Here is a 24137-nt window from a genome sequence, read left to right as displayed (position 1 = left end):
TTATTTTATATTAGTACTCATGTTTAAATTTTATTGATATATTCTACACTTTACTACTTCTTTTAAGACTTTTGAATGGGAGCGTCTGTAACTAAAGGCAATTTCCCCTCTGGGATCAATAAAGTATTTCTGATTCTGATGTTATGCACAGCCTGGGCCACCAGAGTTTGGTTGCTACTGGTGGAATAGTTATAATATATAGTTAATGTAGTTAGAGGTAGCATTTTCATTCTCCAATTATCTGTCTTGGATCTTAAAAGTACTCAATGTAATGTCCTGTCTTAGCATTTTAAATTAAGATAATACCTCACTATGACTTTTCTGAATACCTTACTTGTTTTATGTTTTTGTTATACCTGCAGTATAAAAAAATACAATGAAAACACTTGTTAAACTTCGAACTCACATTCTGTGCTTGTATTATACAGCCCAACTGACAGAAAACTCCAGGACCCAGTGTGACATTATGACACCAGTGTGAAGTGCCTGGCTGACCCTGGATGGCGCACTCATTCAGCGGGACGGTGAGAGATTCCAGCCCGCTGGAGCGTCGCCTCCCTCGGCCTATGGCTCCCTGAGGAGGGAGGAGCTAACTTCGGGACAACATGACATTTCCGCATGTCAATAAAATAGTTTTCTGAACACAAGGAGAAGAAGAAGTGGTTTATGTGACTATATACTTAGATGCTCTGTTACTTTCAGTTTTGCACATGCCCAAAGTTAGCATGTAGTTTCGGTCACATGATGCCAAGCCTGAAGAGACGCCAACTGCCAGGAAACAAACCGCTCCGGAGTAATATAAAGACAGAGATTTTAAGCTGAGAAGCATTAAGACGTGTAAACATGCTGAATTTAAAGCCAAAATTTGACCTGCACAGAGACGTGGTGTCGGACATCCTGAGGAAGGAGGCGTCGGTCTGCAGGGTACAAGGTGAGGCGTTCAGGTGTCAACTGTCAGCTGCTTTTTCACTGTCAAACTATTTGCTACTGTTATCATTACTGATTGAATAGCTGTAATCAACATGTAGCTAACAGTGCTAGCTAAAAGTGTTAGGTTTAAGTTTAGCCTGCTTATGTTATTACAGAGTATAAACAGTGAATTTAATTTTATTGCACGTTTGGCTAATAAATAGGCATAAGATATTGCACAACTTCTAAAACAAAATCATTTTTATGGAGGAAACGTATCGAGGACTGTCCCATAACATTAGCTTTAGTTTTAAAAACAAAATTCAGAATCCATAAGTACTTAAAGGTTAATACGTAAATTACAGTAGATGGTGCTATTTGCTGTTCACATGTCTTCAATAAATACATTGTAAGGAAAACATGTATGTCAAAGCAGTTTGCATGCCTTAAAACTATCAGTTATGGAGCAGAATTTCAAATTAAAAGATAAAGTGCAGAAAAAAGCTATAAATAATCAAATTTATTTAATGAATATCCTAAAATAGAACCTTACATGCTATAGACTATTTCATAAGAGAAAATTTAATACAAACTAAACTGAAAGTAGATTATTTTACTCCATGTGTGCCAGATAGTGGTTAACATACAACTGAAAAGAAATAATTGGATTATTTACAGCAAGACTTTCAAATATTTTTCTTCTACAAGGCAATCAAAAGTTATAAAGTTATTATTATTATTATTATTATTATTTATTATTATTATTGTAAAATATGCAAAAAATCATTAGCAAATATTTACAATGTAGAATAAATTGGCAAATGTGCAAATGCAGATGAATGAAGATGCAATTACGAACAAAATCACAATATAATACATTAAATTGTTAACTATCATCTGCAAATATCATTACACTAAGATCGTTTCCAAATATTGAACAAAAGGTTGCAGGATTGCATTAAATAAATCAACCTGCTCATGTTTGCTCATCGTTGTAACATCGTAACAAAAAATCAAACATAAAATAAAAACTCTGTATGCATGACATTTTACTGCAATCATCATGCTGAGTACATGGACATATGGTAAAAATATGTGGTGGTTGTTCAGGTAATGCTGCAAGCTCTCATTATGTCTCATAACATTTACAGATTACTTTACCAGCACATCTGGGAACTTTGAATAACAACATATTGTACCTTGGAAACACACTATATTCTCATTTAGCATTACACTCAGTTTGTTCAGTTTGAGCAGTGGCAGGGATACTAAAAACTTATTTGTCAGGGCACGTTGTTGTTTAAAATAATGATGCTCTGTCTGCAGAATACTCTGGAGCAGTGGACACTCGGATCCTGAACATTGAGAGGGACGGGGGCATCCTTTACTCCTGGAAGGTAAGTCCACACTGGCAGCACTGCATGTTAAGTATGCTGAATGTACTCATTGGGTGAGTGTAAGCTAATCCTTATTAATCCAGTGCTCTTTGCAGTTTAGTGGTGTTACAACCTGCATTGGTCTTACTTCTTTTGACTGTTTACCAACTATTCTGCATCTTCTTGTCCCAGCCCTTCATTGAAGTCACAGTGGGTGAAATATGCAAATCCCAGATGCTGTTTTTTATTTTTATTTTTATGTCGCCACCATTCATCATCAAATCGACACCACCAAATGCTAATTCTATTCTTTTTTTTTCTCTCTTTTTTTTTTTTTTACAGACTTCTCTATAATTCCGCTTGACATATTTTTGGAAACCTTGGGATCTTTGCTTGAATTTCAAATAAAGTTCTGTGTGCTGAACCGTGCTTCCCTGCACAACATACATTTTTAATGATAGACCCGCCAAAGACTCTGTGGGTTTAGTAGGTTAAAGACAGCGTGCAGCCTGCAAAGAGGAAATAATCTCTTTTTTTTGTGCAAGGTTCACAGCTTTATGCATGCCTGGCTCTGCTTTGGGTTTCAGAGACTTTTTATTTTAAATCTTATGAACCCCAAAAGTGGTGAATCGTTGGTTTGAAGTAACGCAGGTCTAGTAAGGATAATAAGCATAGTCAGCCAGAGTAATGAAGAGGTCAAGCATGACGTTCCACACATATCAATGTAGTGGGAGACACCAGTGGGAAAGGAGGTCTACTCTGTCGGGAGAGATTAGGATTATCTTACTCTGTGGTTTGATTTATTTAATGACCTCACTAGAGGTTATATTTTATTCTATTCTATAATATTCTTATAGGGAGCAACAGGGACTACCAGGATCGGGAAATATGACCCCAACAACAAACAGAACAAGGTACTGCTTGTGTGTTCCATGTCTTTTTCCCTTTAATGCTGCAGATTTTGCTTTTATGTGTGAGTGTTCATGCACGCCTGTACCCATGCGGTTGCAAATTCTCTCCAACAGCCCCTGTACACGTTTGACAAGCAGGTGTGTGTCAGCAGCTGTTCCCTGAACAAGGAGGAGACGCTGTTAGGTGAGCCTGTAACGTTGAGATAATGATTCACCAGCAGCAGACATTGTTAACAATACTTTGTTCTTGACCAAGTGGCAACCTCTGGGGCTGAAAAATGAAGCCAACTCAGAAGTGCCAAAAGCTGCCGTTCCTTGAATGGCCAATTGAGGCTGGCACTGGAAGCAAGTCAGTCCTCATAGACCCCCCATGTCAAGATGCCCACCTTTAAAGCAGAAATAAACATGTTTACAGCCATTTTTGGTCACTATAGCTAATTTCCCCATCCACTCAACTGTACGGGATTGAATGTACAAGTCCTCCAACCTATATGAACACATAAATTCTGTGTTCGTACTTATGAATATGGCCCACAATTAGCTAACATGACCATTTACAGTCACAAATTTAAACACATAGGTAAACATTATGAAACAATTATAGTTGCAACTAAACTCTGGGTAGATTTAAAGGAAACATAGGTACATTTCTTTTTAAGAAAACGTGACATATTTGAAGGGAAATTGGTTGACATGCTACATTTCTTTTCTTTGTAATAACATTAAATTCTGCTTATGTTGAAGGGAAATCTCAAATGTTGATATAACTTATTTCAATAGAGTGTTTGTCCTTGACTCCAAAGCAGGCAATTAAGTGAGAAGTTTTGTCTTGAGCCACTGGACATTATCAACTCTTGTGGTGCCAAATCATTGTTGAAGAAGCACTGATTTAGTGTAATCTCTGTGCAAAATAGACATAAATTAAGTCACGAGATAAAAGATAAGCCAACTGACACCTTGCCTGTGATTTTTTCCCCTCAGCTGTCAGCTTGGCACAAAACACCAGAGGAGAGGAGCGCCTCAAACCAAGTAACACCCAAGACTTCTTTCTCTCTATTTCATCCACAGATAAATTCATACTGCATTCTTAATCTTTGTGGTAACAATTCATTTTTTTTCCTCACATTCTTTCTGTTTTTTAGTATCCAAGTGTCTAACTCTTCTAATTGAGACCAATCACATCAACAACACTAAAGTCCTGAAGGCAGTGGACTGCAGGGTCAAAGTGCAGGTAGAGTATGTGTGTGTGTGTATGTGTGTGTGTGTGTGTATGTGTTGTTTTGGCCACTTTTGTGCAGGTTTTACTGCAGCCATGAGCTGATGCTGCAGTTATGTTGCATCGGCAATAACAGTGTGTGTATGTTGCCATATACTTTTTATTTTGCAAGCTTGCTGAAAGTGTTCTGGCCTTTCCATTCCCTCTCTTATTCACTTCTTCATCTTTTATCTCTCTTTCTCAGTTATGTGCTTTTATTAACAGAAGAAAAGTATTTATGTTACTGTGGCTGTGACCCCTGCACTGCTTGGTGATCGTCACATGTTCAAACCACAAACTTATAACTTATATGACAAGAATGTTTAAGGCTTGCATTAAAATGTGAAAATCAGCAAGTAGATTTGCCCATCTGGTAACTGTTGTAAACCACCAGATGCTGACTCATGTTTCCCGCGGCTGTCCTTAGTTCCTCCATACAGAAACTGACAGGAGATCAGTGCTGGAGAGCCACCTGCTGCTGCTGACGGAGGACGGATGTGAGTCTGTGTGCCCGTACGCTCATCTGTCTGTGTGGGATGTATTTCTTTAATCTGCGACAAAACAGATCATCAAATTTAGAGACGCATAATCTGGCTTCTTAAATTCGGAGAGGAAAAAACAGCAAGATATAGTTATGCATATCCTTCTGTGCTTTTCAGATGTGGATCTTTACCATGTTCTGCTGACAAAACAAGAGGGTTATAGGGTGGTAAGTTGTACTTTGCATTCACCACAGTGCTCACTTCTGCCTCACTTTTTTTGTGAGGAAGTGGTTTAAGCTTAACTATAATTGCATGGAGGATTTTTCTGGCTGGTGGTTTCTGTGCTGTGTTTTTAAAGGTATAAATTCTGCACATATCTTGTAATTGATAAGCCAAATCGTTGGAGTGTATTTACATAACCCAGTGCAGAGAATATATGGTTTCAACCTCTTAAGCCATAAACTATCCCGTGTCTTGAGGCCTCCTGGGGAGCTTTGCCTTAAGAATTCAGAGTGTCTACAAAACTGAATATCAATGTGTTTGTGTGAACCAGGTGATGGCCAATCCAGAGCGTTTGTCCAAAACTGCAGAGAGAATAGTGGAGGACTTCTGCTGGGTCCAGTGGGACAGACACACGCAAAGAGTCTACTATCTCACTCATAATGGAAGACACACACAGGCATGTACTCCTGTATTTGTGAGGACATTCCATTGAATTCAGTTCACCTGAAAAAAGACTTCTGTGGACTAAGACTGTGTATTGACAAAAAATGTTCCGATACGATATGCATCACGATACAGGTGTGATGATTCAACATATTGCAATATTGTAAGCAAGGCAATATATGTGGCTTTTTAAAATATAATTTTCGGAAAACTATCAGTGCTATTGATGCATATTTTATGATCCTGTCTGCATCATAGGCCTGTTTTTCCTGTTTTTATGCTAGCTTTATGTTGTTATGTTACTGTAAAGGTAATACATAGGTCATCTTACTGACAGCAACAAAGTCAAATTTATCATCTCAAAAAGAAAATAAAGGCAGTTTAATAAAACTATTTATCAAAAAAATAATACAGTGTATCACAAAACGCAATATTGCGATACTCAAGTATATTTATACTTTCTTACACCTCTACTATGAACAGCACAAAACAAATTTTCTTTATACAAAGTACATCAACACAAAATCTGTATTCTGTCTTTTCACAGGAAAAGTTCCTGATGCGATGTATTCAGTTTTACTCCAACCATAATTGCGAAACTGTGGTGAGTTGTCTCCATGTCTTATAGTTACCAATCTTTTGTGCTTATTTTAATTACATATTGTTATTTCTGCTTTCACCTGATAACATACAACTATCTTGCTTTCTATCACTATCTCTCCCACAGTTGGAGCTCCCATTAGAGTTGCCTGCTAATCTTTCTCGTACAGTCAAGTAAGGAAACGACTAATAGATATACAAGTGTCGTTTCTTAGCAGCTACTTAATTCTATATTCTGCATCACTTTGACATGTATCTGCAGTGTGAGACACAAAAAATAATTCCTGTACCACTCTTGTGCTTTGCATGTTATTAATTTGCTGTGCAGCTTCATAATTTCTTAGGTCCACAAATATTCTGATTGTGTTTACTTTGCGTGTGTGGCTAACAGGTTTGTAAATCTGGGTTTTGACCATTATCACACGGAGAGACCAGAGCAGGAGCTCATTAGGATGGAAGTGTTCACAAACAGAATAGGTAACACACACACACAAATCCCTGAGATGAATAATGTGCTCTCAACAGATGTAAATAAACTGACGTTCCAGTTACATGACTAATTCTGCATTCTTGTGTGTGTTTTGCATTTCTCTTTGCGAAAACAAGAAAGTAAGTCCCTGTCACAAGTCAGAGGCCATGTTATAATCTGCAACGCATAATTCACAGTCTCAGTGATGATGTGATGAAAGATTTTTGGAAGAGTTTCATTTCATCAATGAAGATCAGGTTCAGTTTTCTCCGCAAAAAAAAGTGGATTGTGTTTTTGAATTAAAGGTTTTCAACATTAAAATTGGTTCATCAGTCAAACCTTTAAAAAAGGAGGTAGTCATTTTTTGGAATGACTACTTGATTCATTCATTCACATCATCGATTGACTCTGATTTTTTTAATCAGTCATTAACCCCTATTCCTGTCCTTTCACTGAGATACACCTTTAAAAAGTTAATTTATGTTATGTATTAAAGGTTCTGTGTACAACATTCAGAGTATTAATTTAGCAGCAAGCCACTATTTTTGTATGTAAAGATATAGTGGAATAATAGCATCCTGAGTAGAGAATGAAGTCACCTCTGTGTGTAATCTGAGCTTCTTTGTGGTTTGCTGTGATAGTCGACTCGGCCTCACATGCATGTTAGTGCATGAGTGAGTGAGTTCCCATTTGTGTATCCCATCAGCTAGCTTATTGCTGCTGCCCAGCACTGCGCTCATACAGCAGTTGCTCACCCTCTAGTTCCCACCTAGGTTAACACTGTTAGATCTGTTAGCACTGTTAGCTGCCAGCTTAGTCACCTCCATGAGCCGTGTGCAAACAATATCAACTCAGAATCATAAATATGCTCTCAATGTTGTATATAGCTCTTTTAATATGTAAATTGATTCTCCATCAAAACATATCACAACTGATTAATTTCACAGTGATTATCATGAATATTGCCGTGGATGTCTGTTTATTGATTGATATGTCTCTGTCATTTGTTTTTAGGAGGCATGTGCGTGTGCTACAGCCAGACTCTAAAAGACAAAAAGGAACTGATCTACACTGTGGTTTTAGTCCACAAAGGTGCAAATGCTTTTTCTTGCTCTCTATTCAAATAATATTTTTTTTGTCAAACGTTATCTTGAGCAAATGGTGATAAATGTGGCTTTTCTTACTTCCTGCAGACTGCAGCAAGACATACAGAGTATCTCTGGGCAGCGACCAGTCGCCACAAAAAGCTGCACAGCCCCATCCACTCTTTATCCCTATAGGTCATTGCACACACACACCTCAGAATCCTTTTAAATTCAACTCAAGTGTGTGAGTTTGTAAGGTTGACTGCCAAATGTGTGTTCAGTACTTTTGCATTTAAAACAGCAAGATGGACACAGAAATACAAATGAGTGCATGTGTCATTATGCAGCTTAATAAATGTCTGTTTTGCACCCAGCATACCGTCATAACATTATAGTGATGCTAATATGTGATTTTTGTATGTAGGTTATCACATCCTGGTGTATCTGCAGGACTATTTCCTCCATTGTATCAACACCAGGCAGCAGGAGATGCTCTGTCACTCCCTCTTTCTCTCAGGTAAGACGAGGTTTTTTTGCAAATCATGTCGAAGCTGAGTGACGACTGTGGAGCAGTTTGTTTACCTCATTTCTCCGCCACAGTACAAGCTCCTATGTTGCTTAAATCTTAAACACGGACAAACGTAGATTGGTATTTGTATGTAGAGAGTGTCTTATTCTCCGTCTGTCTTTCTCAACAACTTTAAGGTCTTGACGCAGACTTGGGCCTGCAGTGTCAGTCTGCTAACATCACAGTGTTGCATGCAGAAGAAGAGTCCAGTCCTAGTCTGCTGAACCTGGCCAGTGGGAGGATCCACACTGCTGAGCTGAGCCCTGCCTTCCTGCTGCAGATACTGAGATCAGACACTCCCTCGAGGTGATTCATAACTTGTTGAAATGAAGGATTTATGGGTATTGGGGTTATTATTTATATACGTAGAGGAGGCACTTGAGAGCAGAGGGGGATATATAGGAAGGCAGAAAGCAGACAGGTGGAAAGGGAAAGCTATTTTGTGAAAAGTTATTTTTGTGCACATACACCTGCAGAGTGTTTCTGCAATAAATATAAGACTAACTTGAATCGTAGCCAGCAGATTGGATTCAACCATCCTGCTCAATAAAGATGCACCAGTGGCCCCTTGCTCACCATTTTTTTATTCTGCTCATTTATTTTTTTTTCATTCCGCTTTTTAAACAGCACATACATCACAGTATGGTACCAGACTGTTTGCTGACTGCCTGTGCTGCTGCCTTTGGGTCTCTTGTGTTTGCATATGCTTATGTTGTATAAAAGTAAATTTGCTGTGTGTCACCTCCGTCCAAGGTGTTCCAGCGGTAAGACTGACCCTCAGCGCCTGGCTGCCCTCCACTACCTGCTGGTTTACATGGGAAATGACCCAAACCTGGAGCTGAAGGTACAAATGAAGGCAGGGAAGAAGTTGGGAGGGCAAAAGTGTTGATATTTAAAGCAAATTCAATGTCCTTTTGTGTTAAGGTAACCTTTTTTTCTCTAAAACAGAGGTGGATTGGGGTGGCTGGCCTCTAGGGATTCAACTCTGAATATTTTCTCAAAAACTCATACATACCTGAACAACCTTAACATAGGTTGTTAGATTAGCAGTCTAACTAACTGCATGTAAGCTGTGGTTATAAACGTTACATCGGCCAACTATTTAGACCAGCATTCTCCCCAACTTTCAGCTATCTGTGTGTTACTGCTTTCAAAATTCAATTTGCAAAACAACAATTTTTAAGCTAACAACTTACTTACTTAGTTTAGACTAAGATTTGGATCATGCAATAAGACATGTCTGCTTTGATCTTTTTGGGAATTATTATAAATATCTACAATGAGTAAATCTTTGGCGAGTACCTTTGTGACTTTTTCTCACAGAACTCCAGCTGGAGCTGATTTCCCACATTTTTTGACCCCGACAGTGGCATGCGGCAGTGACACTGATTTCACCCATGTACCAGTCCATTTTACTTCTATTGTGCAATCGTCGTAATAATGCATATTATAAGCCTGACCCCAGCCCCCCCAAGGTTTGGTTTGGGCACTGAAAAGTTACAACATCTGGCTCTGCCCCTGCTCCCAAATAAAGATGTAAAACATCATGTGGCCCCACAGAATGTAAGCTTTCATCGAGAAATTGTATTTTTATACAACAAAATGTCACTATTTATTTGTAGAATCACAAAATCATTGAAAACGTCAGTTGTTGTCAGTGTCTAATTAGTTACAAGCTCAAACATATCTCCTGGGTGAGGGGAGAGACTGAATGCAGATGTGAGGGGAGTATAAAGAAGCAGAAAAGAGGGTTATGTGACAGAAAATGCAGTCAAATTTAATCAAACGTGCATGTTAATGTCACTGTATGCCGCAGTCCCTCAAGGAAAACGAAGAGAAGAAGTAAAAATGAACAGATAAAGATGGAGACGGCAGCTTTACTGCACTTCTGTGTGAATTCAGTAGGTGTCAACCTTGAGTTGGAAGTGAGCCGACGGAGGTAAGAAGACAGGCAGCTGTAATAAACCAGGAGAGGAGACGAGACAAGTGGGCAGAGATCAAACAAAGTCAAACAAAGAGCGAAAGAAAGGGGCAGATATTTTGTTTGGGCACAGAGCTGACTGTGACTCAGACTCTGTTAGTACACCTAAATTAAGATGTGCCAGCTACTCTGATAGACTGTAATAAATTCTTTCTTTAGAGGTTAAATGAGTCACCAGCTTCATTAGTGCAGCTAGCACTGGGAAATTGAACACCCCACATAACTTTAGAATTCTTGGTGGACTCAGTTAATGTGGCCAACAGCACCAAACATAGTGGCTTTATAAAGGCGATTGCTTGGTGACATTTTTTTGCTTGTAGACATTTTAACTTTAAGGGAATGGTGTGCAAATTAAGTTCTTCTACCTTTGCTTCCTCTTCACATAGTTGTTACGTAGTAATTCTGTTTCTGGACCAGTCCTGACTTTGGAAAGGAGATATTTGTTCAAACAGCAGAGAGATGGGCAACAGAAAATGAGTTTTTCTCTGATGTGCTGCAGCTGTGAGATTTGCAGGGACTATTTTTGAGGACATCATTCATATTTCATGTTTCTGTAATGTAAACACCAATATACGCATCAGCCCAAAAATCCTTATTGGTAATTAGAACTGATTAACTGCTCTCAATGGCAATACTAACATAGGAATGTTTATCAAGTATGTTTACCATATTGATCATCTTAGTGAGCATGTCATTATTGGCGTGCTGGTGGGGTTAACGAAAGGTCAGGGATCTCCAAAGACATATGTGTCATGGCAATGATCCATCTCATCTTTATTGAGATATTTTAGTCTCTGCATCAAAACATTGGACAAACCGGCCAATTTTGCCACCCAGAGCCAAGTCCCTAACTTGACTAAAAAGTAAAGCTTGCAGTTCAACGCAACTTTTGATTATTTTATGTAATAAACAGTTCATTAGATTACAATGTAATTTATTAACTATTTCAGATTTAAAATTCAGTAATATTTGTTAAGATATGAAGCTTTTTGTAAAATTAAAAAGTAAATAATTCACATTATGATACTTAAATACATCTGAAAACTTTTCACAGACCCAATGATAGAGGACCGAGAGTCACTGTTTAATCAAACATTAACTAGATGGACATAGGTGTTTTTTGACCAAACAGTTTTGGGGACTCTCTGAGAGGAACTTCCCATTAGGATGCTCGCACGAGAACTACACTCAAAGGCTTTTTATGTCTCCATGTCAGCAATTACTAAGGCTAGAGGCATCATGTTTTTGGGTTGTCGATCCATCTGTCTGTTGGTATGTGCATCTGGTACATTCTTGTGGACACGATATCTCAAGAACACCTTGAGTGAATTTCTTCAGATTTAGCACAAATGTCCACTTGGACTCAAGAATGAACTGATTTGATTTTGGTGTTCGAAGGTCATGCTCACAATGACATTGCATCTGTCTCATTCTTGTGAAAGTGATATCTCAAGGACATCTTGAGCGAATTTCTTAAAATTTGACACAAATGTCCTTGAACTCAGCAATGAACTGATTACAATCTGGTGGTAGAATGTCAGTGTCATAAGTCAGGAACAGAGGGGGACATTTGGTCAGACACTGAACTGGTGACACTAATCTTAAAAATGTGCTGACTGTAGAAATCCTCCTTGTGGGAAGCATTCATGTTTTTTTCACAGACATGGATGTAAACTGTAAGTGCAACTTCAGTGATGCCCAGAGGCATACAACCACTTGGCGTTACATCTAATTTTTTGTTTGCATTCACACTGCAAATGGAAATGCTGAAGTGACGCAAGGCGGTTGGCAGTTGATATAGTACCGCCACTTTCACTTTGACGAGTGGCCAAAATCGAGCTGGACTGTTCCAGCGGTCAGAAAATGCCTCATGTTGTAAAGCTGTCTTGTTGTGCTCCCACCACATTGACATTTGTCCCCTGTGTGTTTCCATCCTGCCTGTAGGTCATTGAATGGCTGTGTGACAACGTGAATGCCTTCGAATCCTTTGATCAGATCCAGGAGTTCATTCTCGGTCAGTTGAAGCATCGGGACACAAGTCACCTGAGTACCTCTTCTTCCTTTTCGAGTCATGCTGCTCACTTGCCTTTTATGTCTCCTTCTGCCTGCGGTTACTAGACTGCGTACATCTTATCTACACAAAACTGAATTCTTTCATCAACACTCATCAACTCTGTTTGGCTCTTTAATCTCTTCTCTCGCAGCAAACTTTTGCCAGACGTTCAACACGGGTCTGGAGAGTCTGAATTAAAGACCTTAGAGACTTGCACAGAGCAGCTTTTAAAAAATGTGTTTGAGTCCTAGTAGACACACAGCAACACATTTGAATGTCCCATGATGTCCTTCTGAACTAAATAGAACAGTACATGATATTAATTTTATATTTACGAAAACAGTCATCACCCAGAGAATAGATGATCACATTAGATGTTGGAGCACCTTGCCGCATACATTTGCATATTATTGACGCTGCTGTAACTACTTTAACTTGCTCTAAGATTCAGAGTTCATATTAATACTGCGCAGTACATGAAGACAAACATGTTTACCTAATAAATAAAACATTAGGAGCATCACTAATATATCATAGTGATTGTGGAGGAACTGGGTGGGACAGGTCAACTGATGGAGGAGCCTGGGGTTCTAACATCACTTTAAATTAATCATATACTAAGTTATTAATTTTGCTCTTTTGTCTGTTTACCTCTTTGAATACACAACATAGTCTTAGTATTCATTTATCATAAAATAACATGTTTTTTTGTAGCTTCACAACAGTGGTCAGTCTGGTCAGCGATCCACTATCAGCGATGCAAACTGAAAGCATCCGTACACTTATCGTCATCTGGAGGATTGGATATTCCCCTGGCACAAATTATTGTAGTACATCACAAAATATGCTATTGCAATAATCAATATATTGCAAAATGTTTAAAATTGCAACAATATTGTTTTGTGAATTCAGTATCGTAATAATATCATCTTTAAGTGATTTCCACCCCTTGCAGACAATGACAACCGTCAAACAAAAATACAATAATGATATTGTAATATGGTCTTAAATTGATCACCCCTGAGTTGAATCGAAATGGTATCACAGCAGACTTTGTGATATCAGCAAATATTGCATTGTTGCCCAAATGGGTAGCTGTTGGAGTATCCGCATGTCCAAGTTTCCCTGGGCAAGAACCCAGAATTGTGTGTGAAGTGTCCAGAGTCTCTCCTAAAAACAAGGGAGAGATATGTGTGCCAATCACAGGTGCTGCTGCAGCAACCAGAGCTGAGCAGAGTATTTATAACGCTCCCACATTAGGATCACCACACCCAGGCGAGTGTTACTGCCCTTTAGTTTAGCACAGAGACACAAGCCATGAAAGGCAGTAATCCACCCAGATAATCTTCTAAAGGACAACAACATCAATATCACTTCAGTACCAAGGAGAGTATACACCACAGATCTGAATGCATCAATAAACAAGATTAAAGCCACTAACGAAAAAAAAATGCCATCCTCACTGTCAACAATTTGATTGCAGCGTGAATAACATCAGCAGAATTGTTGGCTTATCCTTTATGCTAAAATTAGGAGAGCGGTTTTGCAACAAATCCACCACACTAAACTATAGTGTCTTTGTTAGTGTCGTTCTCAAAAACAGAGAAACGCACACACAAAAAATATTTTTTTTCCTTCCTAGCTCTGTATATTTTTCAAAGATGCCTGGTTCAACTCCAAGATAATGACACATAGAAAAATAGAAAGATGCACACACATTCTCTTAACTGTAGCACAGTAAAAAGAAATCCTGCTGGTGGCGATATACAGGGTTCTGCAACTTATATAACCTACACTTTAATGACAGACTCAAGTCAAAATTAAGCATTTTGAAAACAAAGGTAAGAGAGACAAACTGCAAGAACACCACAGTACCACTAGAAGAGAGGTACAGGGAAACAGCAAGTACATAGCCCTCATAATCTTAAAAGGGACTTAATATGCTTTTACTTATTTTAAGTCAAATATATATAATATTAGAACGATGGATGTTCACATTAAACACGGCTTACGTTTTACATAATGAGGTAAACATATGTAAAAATCATCCTCGTCAGCTGGACCCTCAGGCTGCAGAACGTGCTGAATACCCTGTTTCTGATTATTTTTTTCCACATGGTCATCTGCTCCAGGCACGCAACCTCAGGTGTTAACATTATATAGCCGACACTGCCACATATAGCTACAATTTACATTATGAGCCATATAGCTGCTTAACATGTCCGGTTGTGTTTAGAAACTTTTATTGGTCAATTTTAATGAGGTGAAGTGCTACACACACTCATATCCAGGCTGCAAGAGTACTGCTATATATAGCTGCATGCTAACATCTGCAAAACACATAATCCTGGTTGCCAATTGTGATGCCCAGCTTGTTCAAGTGTGTTACAAAAGAAGGGAGGAACACACAATAACCATTTAAATTAACAATATATTTATTAAAGGTAACATAACCAAAAAGGCAAACTAAGATGTAGGTCTGTAGTCAGTGGTGAGGTGTGGGTGCTAACTCAAAGCATAAGGAACAAAAGGCTAACCAAATAAACCAAACAAAAGAGGCCTGAGAGGCACCAGCATTCTAGAAAGGAGAAAGAGGGCCATCTTGGAAATGGTCAAGCTTTAATAGACTTGTGGCAGGTGAGGTGAATCCCAACAACGAGGTGGGAGGAGCCGAGCAGGGAGCGCACAGGCAGGCCAAACAGGAACTGACAAGTGTCCAAGGGGCATCACACCACTGTTGTCAATTTCTTCCTGATTTCCTCATGATCATAATCCTGCTGGAACATGTCCAGTTGTGTTTAGAAGGTGTTAGTAGTGATTTTTTATGGTAGAAAGTGCTGCTATTCTCCATTACATTCCCTTTCTGCAATGACAGTGCAGAGATGCAAAAGACCTAGAAACAATGACCAGTGAGGGCAGACTGCAGATAGTACAAGGAAAAGAAAGAATTTTTTGAACATTTAAGTATGTAAACATGTTCTGATGGAGACCCATCTTGAATATGAGCATTTTAGGCCGTCTTTAAATCTGATATCATGCAGTGGGTTTCCCCCATAAAACCAGCTACTGGGTCTGCCGCCCGCATACTTTGGTTCCAGTTCCTATTTTGTCTGGTTGTTATTTTAAGATGAGCTCTGCATCACTGTGATATATAAAATAAAAGTCTGACTATACTCTATCTCTCCCTCTCTGTCACACACACAAACAGCCTCTTTATACAGAATAAGCTATGAGAAGTCTCTCAGCCTGGATAAAGTCCTGCCTTACTCCTCTGTACTTGATAAGAAGGTACCACACACACACACACACACACACTTTTACATACAATTCAGCATGCATAAAGGCATAGAAAATAAACTGGCAACCATATATGTGGATATGAATGCGGAATGAGGACACACTTGCAGCTCTGTTTCTTACTTTGTGCCTTAAGTAGCACACACACACACACACACACACAAACACACACACACTACTCTATCTTTGTGTGCTCTAGGAGATTTCTGCGCGTCTCTTGGAGGTCCCTGGTGTGTTGTGTACCACCGAGTTGCAGATTGAATCTGTGTTCAAAGGCAAGGTAACATAAACTTCAATTTGTTCAACACATTTATTACATTAAAACTGCTTTTAAGTATTATTTAACAATGTGTATGATTATTTATCATCATAATAGTTACCACTCTGTTCCTGCTCTAGTTAAAAAACCAGGTAATAAAACCTGTTCTGACTCTTAGCTTGCTGAATAAGTGGAAACAATGTGTGTTTGTTTCATAACATGTTTATGTGTGATGCAATGTTGGGACATTACTGTAGACGGCTTCATTCAGGAAACATTTATATGTAAAATAGTGTGATTTTATAGATACTCTTGTGTGCAATTCAGACGCGATTATCCTCAATTGGTTTGCAGCAGTGTCCTTGTTGTGTCACTGTGGTGTTGTTTGTTTGTGTGTGTGTGTGTGTGTGTGTGTGTGTGTGTGTGTGTGTGCAGGGTAGAACTCTCCAGGGTTTTTGGACAGAGCTGCAGTACAACACAGAGAGGACAAAATGTTTGGACGCTGGTCCTAACCCCAGATACAGAACCTCACACATACAAGCCGACTGGGAGAAGCTGGTGAGTGTGTGTTTGTGTGTGTGTGCTGTAACAAAGACTTCTCATGCATTTTAATTAACAAAAGTCAAATTTGCATACTGCAAGTTAAGTTGATTGATGGTAATTGTTTGAACAAGCTGGTTGTTGTGATCAGAGAGCCTGTGTGTGTCTTTGTATGTCAGCATACCTGTGGGTCTCTGGTAAACAATGAGAGCATATTTTCAGCTCTCCCATGATGCCTTTGCTTGTTTCAGAGGTCTGAGAGGAGACCATCCAGCAACATGACTCACATCGAGGAGAACACAAAGAAGTAGGTCTGCCTCCCACTGGAGCTTTGTTAATAAAAGTGCATCACCACAGACAAACACACACTTCTAAAACTGGAGAGAGGCAACGCATGAATGCACCTCTGCACTGTGTTTAACTGTTCCGCTGTTTGCTCCACTGTTTTCTCAAAATTGGGTTGGGAAAAGTACTTAATTTGTGCACTTAAAAACCAGCAGTAGCTACAAAACTGCTACTCAAGTTCACCTATCCTTGCAAGAAACATTGATTTTCCCAAAACAGTGGGAGTCTTACAAAAGCTGAGTGTGAAAAATACATTGAGCTGTATCCATCCTGAGGATATACTTAGTGTTATTCTATGTTCCTTATTGTCAGTTAACTCCCTAAAAAGACTGAAACCAACAAAGTTTTGCTCCACTAGTGTTGGGTGAATTGATTATTTTCACAGTATCTGTTCCCTTCTGTTGATACATGAATGTATCAAACCTTGTTTGATATTTTGCAAAATATGATGTCACTTTCACTATGATGTTATTGTCATAGACTGTACAAGTAATGGACGCAGTTATGGTGACATCGTCCACTGGTTTGTGACTGCCGTTTTGAAGCTGTGAATTTGGCACCTTTGCTGTTGCCGTTTTGTTTTTTTGGAGCCAGACCTGACCATAGACAGCCTGCCACTCAAGCAGCCCCGCCTTTATATATACGTAACTTTAAGCTTTAATAGAATTTAAACAGGTAAATTATATATAAATCACCACCCGCACAGTTGTCATGAATGTTAGAATTAGACATAGAGAGTAAAACTGTTTTTGTACCAGGCTGCAAACATGTTTATTTCTGCTCTTAAATTGGGCATTTTAACATTGGAGTTTATTGGGATTGGCTCAGTCCTGGAGCCAGCCTCAAGCGGCCATTTATCGAGCTGCAGTTTTAAACACTTCTGTGTTGGCTTCATTTTTTAGCCCTGGAGGTTGCAGCTTGGTTGCAGTACATGCACATTCGACAGCTGGTGCTGCTCACCCCAAAAAACTTTCCTTAAAAGCATTTACAGTTATCAAGTGTAAGTTTATATAAATAAAGATAAAATATTCATTTTGATGATTTGATTCAGGATCCCACTTGTATGTGGGTAGGCAATGTAAGCTCAATACAATGTTACAGAAATGTCTCTGACCAACGATCTGTTGTTCTTTGAAGGGCAAGCAGCAAATTTACCTCCACAGCCTTGTGCTGCATTCACATGGTGGCGTAACAATCTAAAAAAAATTAGTTTCTGATCACATTTCATAGCTCACCAAATCTGTTTACTTTGTTCTTTGTTATGTTGTTTAAACTCTCTGAACAATAATACAATACATCTGTGTCCATGTTGTTTTGACATTATAAATTAAAGGACACAATGTGGTCAGAGGAACGACCACTCGAAGAGCACATGGATGCATTATTGGCCTTGGCTGGCAGAGTTATTGACAAAGTCCAATCTAATTGGTCTTCACTTATTCATTCAGTGTGGTTGGAAATTTGACAGACTGATCCATTACATACTGGACACTGAAAGGACTCGTTCAAAAATATTTTTTTGTTCATTGTCGCCCAACACTTAACTCAGCCTCTCAATACATTCAGACATCCCGTCCGCTTGTTCCTACTGAAGATTTACATCCATAACAACGGATTTCAATGTTTAAAAGCCTAAATTCATTCCCGAAACAGCTGTAGTTCTTAGCAAATCTTACTCATACAAGATTTGTTGGGAACTATCTTTAGCAGTGGATGTATACACATTTGGTGCTCTAGAGAGCAGAACTGTGTATATTTATAGCAGGACTGTGTATATTGGATTGACTTAGAATAAACTACTATGTCAGTCCCACATTGTAATGAAGAAACATATCCCCCAGTGCAGCCGTGTGGCTCATTCATGTGTTTTTAATAGTTTTCTTGACAACGATATGTGTTAGAATCAAGTCATTACTGGTTTGGGGCTTTTTATGGGATTTTTTTAAAATGACAAAAACACAGAAAAATAGCAGCCCACCCTTTAACTGTGCTGGAGTGCATTCACACCCAAAAATGTGTTGAAATGATTAAGCTGTTTCTTAGCTCAGATAAGATATTTTAGTGTAATACATCAGTTGAGGAATAAAACATAATTTAATACAATAAAGATGTGAAGAAAGTTTAGAAAGTACTTTTTGGTCTATACTCTAGACACATTTGCAAAACTTCCTTATTTCCCCAAAAAGACTTATCAGATTATTTGATGCACCCTGTCTGGAACGCAAATAAAATTAATTCCTTAATTTCCATGCCCTGTTGGGAGTCTTGATAGATTTGCTTTTACACACTCTTCACAGGGCGGTATGAATATAAATGCACAACAGGACTGAGGATGACAGAAGTTCAGTTTCCATAACCAAAGTCAGTGTAAACCACTATAAAAAAAGCAATGACTGCAGAGAAGAAAAATGTCTGTTCTCCATCTGCTCACTGTGTAAATGTCACAGCTTGGTAACTTGAGCTCTCACTTCTGCTGCAGATGCTTTGCTCTCTTTGAAACCACTTTCACTTTTGGTTTAAACAGAACTTTAGACTTACACGGTACCCAGTGCTTGCTCTTATTATTTGCACAATTGACCTGCATGAACCTTGTTTTTTCAGCCTGTTAGTCTTTGAATATGAAACATCCAGATATAGAAATGAGGTTATTACCTAACAGTTTATAAGGAGACAATAAGAGAATAGGTTAAAACTTTGAAATAATAGACTTCCCAAGTTGATTACTTACATGAAGACAGTTATTTCTTGTGTTATAAGTTTTCTGAAATTGTATGTTTGAATGTGCAAATGAGTTTTTGCCAAATCAAATATGTGCTAATTTGCATATATTTGCAGAGCATAAATCTGAACATTGGATAAAGCCAGATTCCAAATTCTTGTTTCATTTTGTTGACATATTAGAATCAAAGACTTTTACACAGTGGAGTTTTGATATCTCTTTTCATAACTTTACCAACAATAAGATACTGCCAACAGTCATTACAATGACATTGTTTTTAGGAATAAAATGTTAGATATGTACAAATTTTGGTATTTATGCAGAGCAAAAATCTGAACATTAGATTAAGCCAGATTAAAAATTCTTTTTTCATGTTGCTAAGAGTCAAATGTTTTTACAGAGGGAATTTTCTCTTTTTATCATTTCATGAACCAGAAAACTCTTTCAACATCTAAATTTGATTTCAGATGTGTTTTTGAAATAACACTTAATATAAATCAGCCTATGAATGATATATGAACAACCCCCTCAGCAAAAGCCTTCAGAAGATAGACGGGAATAAAACTGGAGAGTTTGGTGCTTGCATGTGTTACTGAAGTGGAGATTTTAGACTTTTAGTATGAGAAAACACCTTAAACATATGTATAGTAAAATACGACACATTTTTAGAGACACTACAGTTGAATAGGATTACAATTTTGACAAGTAGATATTATCATTAAACCCCCAAGCTGATTTAAGATGATGATTTGAACAAGTTTTCTGAAAATGTTGTTTACAAATGTAAATTAGGCATTGTCTAATAAATATGTGCTTTCTGCATACATTTCCAAAACAGAAATCAGCATACCAGTCTCAACCTCAACACAAATACCAATGCTTGCTCTGTCACCTTTGGCATCAGTCACAGATGCACTCTTTAGTGGTTTGAGACATACTTGCGCATAATATTTTGACATGTAGGGCCACTGACCAAGCGCCAGTATTTGACAGGTTAGAAATGAGAATGCATTTAAATCTGAACTATAAATAAACATGTTTATTTTGGATGTTTTCAGTCCACTAGTCTGTAAGAAGACATGTTATAGAGGCAAATGGAGCCCAACATCTCAAATTTGACCAGCATGATAAAACTGTTTTCAACTGAAGTGTCTCCCCATAAGACCAAGCGCCTTGATGATGGTCATGCACCTGTATGCACCACTGATGTGATACCTGCCTTGAATTGAATATGACCCTCTCCTGTTTGTGCGAGGGATCAAACCGAAAGTCTTTTGGTTCATAATTAGCCTCTCTTCCTTCAGGCCAAACTCCAGCACCTGCTTACAAACTTTGTGCTTTTATAGTTTAGATATATTTTTGCTGCGGACTGCAGCAGTTGAAGCATTATACTGCCTTGGCTTACAGCGCAAAAAGTAAGACTCTTATTATAATGCTAGCTTGAGGGATTGTTCTCACACAAAGCTTTTCTTCTTATTTTGTAGAGTTCTATCAATGGTGGACACCTGGTGTCTTGGTAAGATGGCAAACTCAACACACACAAACATAAATCCATAGATGCAACACACACAGGTAAACAAACAACAAAAAACAGGGAGTGTGAGTGTCATAAATAACAAAACCTTGGCTTATATTGGAGCTCCAAACTGTGTGTGAGTGTGTTTGGGTTTGTGTGTTCTTCTGAGGTCGCATTCTTCATGCCCACTGGAGAATTCAGCTAAACACAACCACCACATTAATTTATCTTGGAGGGAGGTTGAGGGGAAAAAGGGGGTAGGGAGGAAGAAAGGGAGAAGTGGGAGAAAAATCGAGTGAAAGGAAATCTAAAAAGGGCAGAGTTGAAGAATGCTACAATTATATAACAGTGGGGATTTTGTTACTTGCTTCACCTCTCTCCCTTTTTCTCTGTCAGTCTCTCTCATGACTCAAGTGCAGATGTTTTGTGTCAACCTAAACACAGGTCCCTCCCAACCTCAGTTAATTCACATGGATGATCTCATACACCCCTAGCCTCCCCCAGATTCACACACACACCCTCTGTATTTTTATCATTTTCCCTGCATACACAGATGATAGCACTCCCGTAAGAACCTGCGTCACTAATTTCCAACACTATATCAATCTGACTTCACTGTTTTCAGTTCAATTTTTTAATCATTTGGGTTTTCTCATTTGCTGTTAAAAGGAAGACTTTGCATATTTTCAACCAGCTCTGTATCATAACAATGTGGGTAGTATGTGTAGATAATCTGTGGTAAACCTCTTTATCCAACTGTTTACCAGGTAAACCAGCCACCACAAAGAGAATAAAAGTAGATCTGTTAGAAATTTCAACCAAACTCCAATCAAACTGTAAAACTAGGTGGTCCAGATCAAATACAAACCAAAATTTTGTTACTGTTTTGCTTTTTTCTTGCCCAAAATGTCTTCAGAAACATATTGTAGTGCACTGTTTAGCTGTAATACAAGAATCAGTGAACAGGAAGTGGGTGCCATACTATTTCCTGTATTGTAGACATGGAGGCTAAAGAAATGGTATAACTAAACAGTACTGATAGAATATGAACAAAGATTCTGTTGATGTGTTGCCTATTGTTGTGAACATGTTTGCCAAAAAAATATAACTGTAATTCAAGATTGTTTGTGATCAGCCGACTTGTGTCAAAACGGCCAAACTTGCATGAAGTCATCCTCCAGTTGGAGCCTTTTTTTGTTTCTGTGTGAGGATTCCGTCAGTTTTAGGTTTTCTGCCTCTAAAGCGAATGCAAATGCTCTTTTTCTCAGTTTTCTCTGGTCATGTAGCACCAATTTCAAAAGTATTTATGTCTTTCTACAGCATAGACAGCCTAGTTCTGCAAAAAGATCATTTTTCCAGCGGTGAAATGGCAGAAAGTCCAATAGACAGGCACGCCAGATCAATGACTGGTGTTTGAGCAGCATTTTTAGTCCTATGATTTTCATGAGATACAAGTATTTGTTTATTCTATTTATATTACAAATGAAGCAGGAACAAAGTAGGTCAAAGTCAGTGAAAGCCTGAATACTTAAATTTTGTAAATAAAGTGTGTATAAGTGGGATCACCTGCAAGTCATCCTAAGAAGAACATGAATGTCTGTACCAAATTTCACAGTTTAAAGTCAGTGGGATTTATCCTCTGGGAACCATGAATCTCTGTAATCAGTGAAAACCTTTAGCTGCTGGTGGCTCAGGATGAAAAGTCAGAGGATCACCAAAGTCATTAGGATTCTTCCTCTGTGCACCATGGATATCTGCAGCAAACTTCATAGCAATCCATCTCATGGTTGTTGAGATATTTCAGGACCAAAGTGATGGACTGACTGACTGACAGCCATCCCTAGAGCCATGCCGCGAGCAGGGCTAGAACTGCCCATCACAATGTCCAAAAACCCAAAGTGAAATCTTCAAATGGCTTGTTTTGATCGACCAAGGGTGCAAAGCCAAAAAGATTTCATTGACAAGAATCTTAAATTGAGAAAACACAGCAAATCCTCATATTTGAGGAGCTGAAAACAGCAAATAGTCAGCCTTTTCCTTAATAAAGGACTTAGAAAATTAATCAACAATACTTTTGATGGTGTTTTGTCTAGTAATTCATTATTCATCAACCTTTCAAGTTTGATTAATAAGACCAACTTTGTACTGAGAGGTCACATGGTTAATGCGATGAGTCAGTGTTTTTACTGAACACAGAGATGCAAAAAGCTCTTAACTTGTACCTGCTCGCTCAGAACAAGAACATCAGTCAATTGTCTAAAATATGTTAATTTAAAACTGTTGATAACTTTGAACTTATGCAGCGTGCAGGCATACAGCGAATCTGGCAGTGCAGCCTGTCAGCTAGCTCGACCCTGCAAGTGCTATTAATATCTCTAACATATTACACTGTAGCATCAAAAAGCCAGCGTCTAGCATGTGTGTTAAAGTCATCAAAAGATTGTGTGTGTGTGTGTGTGTGTGTGTGTGTGTGTGTGTGTGTGTGTTTGCGTATGCAAGTGTCCAATAATTCATCTAAAGTGACCAAGCTGGAGCGTGGTCCACTTTTGTGTGGCTTACATAAAAAAAACAACTGTGGCACACACACACACACACACACACACACGCACGCACACACACACACACACACACACACACACACACACACACACACGCACACACACACACAGCAGGACACAGCAGGATTGCAGCCATAGCCCCCAAGCTTTGGGATGTATTTTTAAAGCAAAAACCCCAAAAGAATCCATTAATGTGTTAGTTTCAGTCCTCTTTAGTTATTGAAGCCATAAACAAGTCAGAGTTTGGGTTTCTACCATTCCTTCTGTTGGCCTTTTTAATGATGTTACAGCGTGGACACACCTGAGGCCACCTGTAGTGTTCAGCGTGGCGGAGGTGCAGCATCAAAGGGTTCTTCAAACATCTCTTTTATGTGCAAGTTCCAACTATTGCCTGGTCTCTTCTAGATAAGAAGCTGGTGCCACTTTTCCAGGAGGAGGACCATCAACAGAGGGCGCTCATAGGCCTGGTGAGAGCGAGGCTCAGTCCAGTCACACGCACAGACACATACACAGCTAAAAGTAGCTTTTCCATGGCTTTGGCTAGACAC

At 38.7% G+C, this 24137-nt stretch overlaps 1 protein-coding gene across 2 annotated transcripts in view; it reads left to right on the top strand.

The window, feature by feature from the left end:
- Positions 1 to 638: 638 nt before the first annotated feature.
- Positions 639 to 24137, top strand: part of LOC121961397 (gamma-secretase activating protein) — a 43824-nt gene continuing 20325 nt past the window's right edge. Inside the window, exons 1-25 of one of the 2 annotated variants that reach the window (XM_042511376.1) lie at positions 639 to 931; positions 2236 to 2306; positions 3143 to 3199; positions 3311 to 3380; positions 4178 to 4225; positions 4339 to 4427; positions 4879 to 4948; positions 5111 to 5160; positions 5487 to 5612; positions 6147 to 6203; positions 6327 to 6373; positions 6591 to 6676; positions 6806 to 6808; positions 7683 to 7760; positions 7862 to 7948; positions 8178 to 8270; positions 8459 to 8627; positions 9075 to 9165; positions 12247 to 12316; positions 15564 to 15643; positions 15852 to 15932; positions 16347 to 16469; positions 16703 to 16758; positions 21000 to 21031; positions 23995 to 24056. In XM_042511376.1, the coding sequence (XP_042367310.1) occupies positions 844 to 931; positions 2236 to 2306; positions 3143 to 3199; positions 3311 to 3380; positions 4178 to 4225; positions 4339 to 4427; positions 4879 to 4948; positions 5111 to 5160; positions 5487 to 5612; positions 6147 to 6203; positions 6327 to 6373; positions 6591 to 6676; positions 6806 to 6808; positions 7683 to 7760; positions 7862 to 7948; positions 8178 to 8270; positions 8459 to 8627; positions 9075 to 9165; positions 12247 to 12316; positions 15564 to 15643; positions 15852 to 15932; positions 16347 to 16469; positions 16703 to 16758; positions 21000 to 21031; positions 23995 to 24056 (1884 nt within the window). In that variant the 5' untranslated portion in view covers positions 639 to 843. The remainder of the gene's footprint in view (positions 932 to 2235; positions 2307 to 3142; positions 3200 to 3310; positions 3381 to 4177; positions 4226 to 4338; positions 4428 to 4878; positions 4949 to 5110; positions 5161 to 5486; positions 5613 to 6146; positions 6204 to 6326; positions 6374 to 6590; positions 6677 to 6805; positions 6809 to 7682; positions 7761 to 7861; positions 7949 to 8177; positions 8271 to 8458; positions 8628 to 9074; positions 9166 to 12246; positions 12317 to 15563; positions 15644 to 15851; positions 15933 to 16346; positions 16470 to 16702; positions 16759 to 20999; positions 21032 to 23994; positions 24057 to 24137) is intronic. The other variant, XM_042511377.1, reaches the window with a different exon arrangement.

This window comes from Plectropomus leopardus, chromosome 22 (genome assembly GCF_008729295.1).
Source record: "Plectropomus leopardus isolate mb chromosome 22, YSFRI_Pleo_2.0, whole genome shotgun sequence".
NCBI classification, from domain to species: Eukaryota; Metazoa; Chordata; class Actinopteri; order Perciformes; family Serranidae; genus Plectropomus; species Plectropomus leopardus.
Note: the sequence above shows the minus strand (reverse complement) of the source record. Positions and strands in the feature narration are given on the sequence as shown.